Source organism: Triticum aestivum, chromosome 4B, assembly GCF_018294505.1.
Source record: "Triticum aestivum cultivar Chinese Spring chromosome 4B, IWGSC CS RefSeq v2.1, whole genome shotgun sequence".
Lineage (NCBI taxonomy): Eukaryota > Viridiplantae > Streptophyta > Magnoliopsida > Poales > Poaceae > Triticum > Triticum aestivum.
The window spans coordinates 189896886-189902616 of NC_057804.1; the positions used below are offsets into that span (position 1 = coordinate 189896886).

At 51.2% G+C, this 5731-nt stretch overlaps 1 protein-coding gene across 1 annotated transcript; it reads right to left on the minus strand.

Annotated features, from left to right (window-relative positions):
• Window positions 1-2158: 2158 nt before the first annotated feature.
• On the minus strand, window positions 2159-5359 carry LOC123091757 (scarecrow-like protein 34). The gene has a single exon (XM_044513376.1). It carries the CDS (start codon window positions 5039-5041, stop codon window positions 2618-2620), a length of 2424 nt encoding a protein of 807 aa, XP_044369311.1. The 5' UTR covers window positions 5042-5359; the 3' UTR covers window positions 2159-2617.
• Between the last annotated feature and the right edge of the window lie 372 nt (window positions 5360-5731).

The window sequence follows — 5731 nt, forward strand, 5'->3', positions numbered from 1 at the left end:
GACTTCAAGCTGTGTCGGCTGGTGGTACTTGGCAGCATGGTGCTGAGGTGTATCAGTGGCGATCGCGACGTCCTCAGATGTTTGCGCGCAGGGAGGAGGTGCCGTTGGGCGCCGTGGTGGCGTCGACGATAGCTGGACCAAGCAAGGTTGATGCAGTAGTACAATTCTGAAGATGGAGCGGTGGAAGTTGGTGGCGGCGGCCTCTGAGTGCACGCCGGACCGGTGAGACCCATGCCCGGCAGGCGTCCTGGATGGGATCTCAGGTCTTAGATGTTAGGTTTGGCTGTGATGCCTGTTTGGTATTAGGCCCAGGCTATCTGCGCCCCTTCATCAACTGGATAGAGTGGCTTAGACGGCAGCTTTAGTCTGACTGTTGTATTACTTTGTAAGGTCTTGTGAGAATAATTAATAAAGTGGCCGTATGCATCACCCAGATGCAGAGGTCGGGGGTCATCATCCTTTTCTAAAAAAAAGGAGCCATTCATTTGATCTCTTGTACTAATGAAAATATGCAATAGAGGAACCTATTGCCTTCCTCAAAAAGATAATAAAAACAGAAACCTGAGAGCAACATACTAAATCATGCATGCACACAAATCAGACGCACAAAAAAGATGCACACACCGAACACCGAGCAACTCTTTTTACCTTTTCCTTTTTGGTTTATCTTGTATTCTTATCTGAAACACATAACCGAACCTTGGTCTCTTGGTGCTACCACATTTCTGACTTGGTTGCATACCTCTGCTTCCGAACGAGGGAACCCTGCAGAGCACTGTACATGTTAACATGATGATGCTTCAAAAGTCATAGCAAGAGATGGACCAAACTGCTCTACCTACTCCAACCGATCGTGGGTTAGCCTTGTAACAAAGCTATCCATGCTTAGCCCGGCGTGTTTCCACCGCTACGCGCATCGACTTAAAATAAGTGGCAACTCAAACCTGCAAAAGCACATAAATAACCCACACAAAAGCAATGAGCATCTATCTAACCTCTGAACCATATCACCATTTAATTACCCCGCAGACTAACCCTGCGGGCTTGCTTTCGGAACTAGAGATTGACCAACTACTCCCTCCGTTCCTAAATACTTGTCTTTCTAGAGATTTCAACAAGTGACTACATACGATGCAAAATGAGTGAATCTACACTTTAAAATATATCTACATACATCCGTATATTGAGTCCATTTAAAATGCCTAGAAAGACAAGTATTTAGGAACGGAGGGAGTATTAACGAACAATATAGTTAACGGATTTTAACCCATGGACTTCTTCTCAGCTTTTCGTTTAACCCATGGACTTGTACTCATTCAGCTGTCATCGTCGATGACTATATTTATCTATCACTGCCAACTTGGATGAAGTTGTATGATCACGGATTTCTTCACAAGACATCATCGATGTCAACTTCATATGAAGTAGTACCAGCATCTTCTGACCTCTTTTAGCTAAACATATAAATGGTTGAAATACATAATTCTAGCTGTAAACTAACCTATAGCTGGAAGAAACTAACTAGAAAAAGTGAAACATGGGAGGAACCTGCTGTCAGTTTTAAAGAAGCTGTGTTTTTTTTTAAAAAAAAATTAGGGGTAAGAAGAAGCTGAATTGGCCATTCTCCATAGAAATCATACCAATTCTAGCTACATGGGCATTGGGCCGTTTGGAACACAAGGAAAAACTTCATCTTCGAAGGCCTCCAACCAAATCTCTAAAGAGCCAAGAGGAAAACTAAGCTTTCTTCTGCTTCCTCTATGTACAGCTCGTTCTTTTTTATTAAAAATAATAAGATCATGCAATAGGAAAACCTACAGCCAAAAGCTGAAACCTGAGAGGAACATCTTTAACCATGCATGCACACAAATCAGACACACACACGTAAAAAAAAATGCTCACATGGAGTGCAACTCTCTTGCTCAACCAACACATGTTTACTCTTTCCAGGCACAAGGAAAGCCTCTCAAGCAATTTGATGATAGTACAAACAGAAAGTGAAGGCACACATCTTCAACAAATATATTTTTTTAACTTTAAATATACAAATCGTGACGCTGAAGAAAATTATCTAGCACAAACAGAAACCTGTGGGAAACATCTTCAATCATGCATGTACACAAGTCACAAACGTAAAAGATGCACACATAAAACAATGTAAGCGACCAATGCAACTTTATTGCTGAATCAAGCATCTGTTTTACCTTCCACAAAGAAATTCGATGATACAACAGAAACTGAAGTTCATAAGACACAAAGCATAAAATCAACTGCTGTGATCTGTTAAATCGCTTGTCACCTACAAGAGAAAGAGCATACAGCCATACACTAGGAAAGGAAGATCAGGGTTCTCATTTCGTTGTGCATTATCGCAGCTACACAGCATGTCCGCAACTACACCTAAATCCTGTGCATCTCTAAGCATCTAAACATTACAAGACACTACTCTGCGTCCCTACATATTTCTACCATAAAAGTTCCGCCCCCTGTCCAAGCCATCCTGTAATGAACCAAATCTGCCGGGGCAAGATTTCTGTTGGTTTCGTAATAGCATGGGCGTGTGTTAAACACCATTACCTTCTTTATCTGCACTCTGAAATGAAGTGAAGAAAAGCAGCTAAAATTTGGAGTTATCATGGTCACCAGCTACCCATGTCGACATGGCATAGAGAACCCGCCCTTTCCACCCCTGCAGCAACCAACGGTTATCCACGTCGATGAGAAAGTCCTTGTGGTAGAGGCTCTTAACCTTATCCTTCACAAGCTTAACAACAGCCGAGCTCAATGGCACCTGCCTCAGCCCAGCCCGGTGGCCCCGGACCTGCCATTGCTTATAAGTCTCAGGCCGATCCACCCGATCTGCACCCTCGCAGGCAATGACATTCAGGGCACACGGGCCAAAGATATCCCGCTCAATGAGCAGCCGGTCGTCATTGTCACGGGGGATGGTCGCATCCAGCATGTCGAATTGCGCCGAATAGGTGAAGAGTGCCTCCCGGAATCGTGTCACGAAGAAAGGCGCGCTATAGGTTCCATTCACAACGCAGTCAATGAACACATCAGGCCGCATGTTGCGAATGTTGCTAAGGACCATGTCTCTGGGGCTCGGGATGTCCTGCCTGTCCATGATAACACTTTCGTCCATCAAGTTGCTGAAACCACACTGGCTGGTGACGATGAGCACCTCATCTGGGTCGATATTTAGGTCCTCCGCATGGACGGTTTCCAACTTTGCGGGTATACCATGGTACTTGAATGGCACGCCAAACTCTTGGGCACATTTGCTGAGCCGACGGCCTGTCTCCTCAATCTGGAAGGCTGGGCGGAACCCAGGCTGAGGGACGTCAATGCCAGTGATCCTCACCTCCGGCGGCCCACCTTCCCTTTCCGCTAGCATCTGTAGCAAACCTGGCCACTGGAATCCATATTCCACATTGTAATCCACGATGTGCAAGCGGCTCTTCCCGACCATGGCATCCATGATGATCTTGCCAACAAAAATAAAATTCACCTTCCTGAAACTGCTGGCTGCCATGTAGAGCTTGTAGGCCCTGAGGAACTCTCCGACCGAGGTGCTCTTCGCCACGAGCGACTGATACACATGGCTGCCCGTGCCTGCAAGGCGCGCTTCCAGTCCCTCGGCGAAACAATACGCCAGCCTCTGTGTGGCATCCCCCTTAGGTGATGAGTGTTGCTTAATCTGCCTGAGTAGCTCGTTCGACCCCCGGTGATCGCCCGTGGCCACCGCCTGCGCACAGTGGATGAGCATGGTGCGGAGGTCGACCTCGCTTGCACCCCGCCTCCCCCGCGCTGCCTTGCCGGTGCCCTTCCTGTGGTTCTTCTCGGCCTCGGTGCCCATTGCTATGTGCAGATCCTCTATCCCCTTCATGATGATGTCGTGGCCGTGAAGCATTATTTCCTCCACCATCTCGCCTACCCCAGATTCCTCCTGTTCCGGCATCATCAGCTTGCTTCTCCTGCCAGCCTCCGCCTCCAAGTCTTCCACGCCATGCCTGTTCTTGCGGCCCCGGCCATTACTGAACATCAACATTCTGAGTCTATCCACCTCCTCCTTCTTCAATTGGTCACAGGTGAAGTCGCGCAGTGCCGGCCTGTTGGAAATGGCGTCGAGGGTGTTGTTGGTGGGCAAGAATTTGTTGGCCTCCTCCATGCCCTTGCGAAACGCCATGTTGAGCATGTCCATGTCACCGTCAGCCTGGCCACTGAAGAAGGCCGAGGCCGGGGTGCCTGGGCCACCTCGGCAAACGGGCGGAGTAGCCGGCTTGGCCGCCTTCTCCGTGCCATTGTTCGACAAGGTCTTGGCGGCGCTACTATTCGAGAAGGCCGCAAAGCTCTGAATGCCCGTGCCGCGGCCGTTCTGGCCAGCGGGGGCGACGAAATGGTCGTTGTTGCCCTTGGAGAGCGCCGGAGCGTGCCCGAAGTATCCCGCGGTGGGCGTGCAGACGCCGGAAAAGAGGAGGTTGTTGGCATCGTCGACGGGGAAGCCCAAGCCGATATATGGCCGGGACTGGAGGGGCTGGGAGAGATCGATTCGCTCGTAAGGCCAGGTGGGATTGGCGGGGCCGAAGCCGCCGGGTGAGGAGGAACAGGAGGTGGAGTTGGCGGTGTTGGTGGCGGAGTGGGAGGAGGAGGTCGATTTGGCGGTGTTTGTGGCAGAGTCGGAGCAGGAGGAGGTCGATCTGGCGGTGGCAGAGTCGGAGGAGAAGGTGGAGCTGGCGACGGTGGTGTTGGCGGAGTCGTCGGTGGATGGGGTGGTGTTGGAGTCGGAGATGATCTGGGCGAAGCGGTGCTGCGCGGAGAGGATGGCGGGGTGGTCGGGATACTGGTAGAAGAACTTGTCGTCGATGTCCTCCTCCATGAGCATGCGCGAGATGAAGTCGAGGTCGTCGGAGGCGGGGGCGAAGGGGGCGCGCGGGGGCGACGGCGTTGGCGGCAGGTCGAGGAAGAGCGACGGGGAGAAGGGCTCCGCGTCGGCGAGGAAGTCCCCCGCCCGCAGGAACTCGTCCGGCGTGGCGGCCATGTCCCAGGCCCAGGCCCAGGCGTTTGGCGTATATGGACGGAGGCGCGATAGCAACAGTGACTAGTGATGTTTTGTGGTGGGGGGCATGGATGGAGGGTGAGCTGGGCTATAAAATGGAATGAGGGAGTGGTTTGAGCTTGGGGTCCAAGCAAATCAAACACCGCGAGGACGAGGAGAGCTCCGGCGTGCGGCGGAAGGTCGGGGAAGGTTCCGGGAAGGAGGCTGAGATGCAGATGCAGATGCGACTGCGGCGCGCGGCGACGACAGGGGGAAGGGATGGGACGAGGACGAGGACGACGCTCGCTCGTAGAAAGTCGTAGTGGCCCCCCTGGTGGTGTTGGCGTCAAAGCCGCACGGGCACGTCCTTGGCTTTCATCTGGGCCGTTGGATCCACGAGCCCGCAAGGTTGAACTGGTCAACATCCATCAGGGGAGCACACACTGTGCATTTATGTGGGATCCTATACACCCGCTGTTGTCAACTGGGTCTCTATCGTCGCGCCATGTTAGCGATGGAGACATCGAGGAGAGGGGACATGGTCGGCGAGATAGTACTTGAAAAAGCTTTGCAATGAGTACGAGCAACCAGAAATAGCATCCATCCCCATACCGAATCCAGTAGATCATCATCAGCTGACCGACCCAAACGAACGTGAAATGTGTTCGTCTTTTATCTGGTTGGGTGATTAAA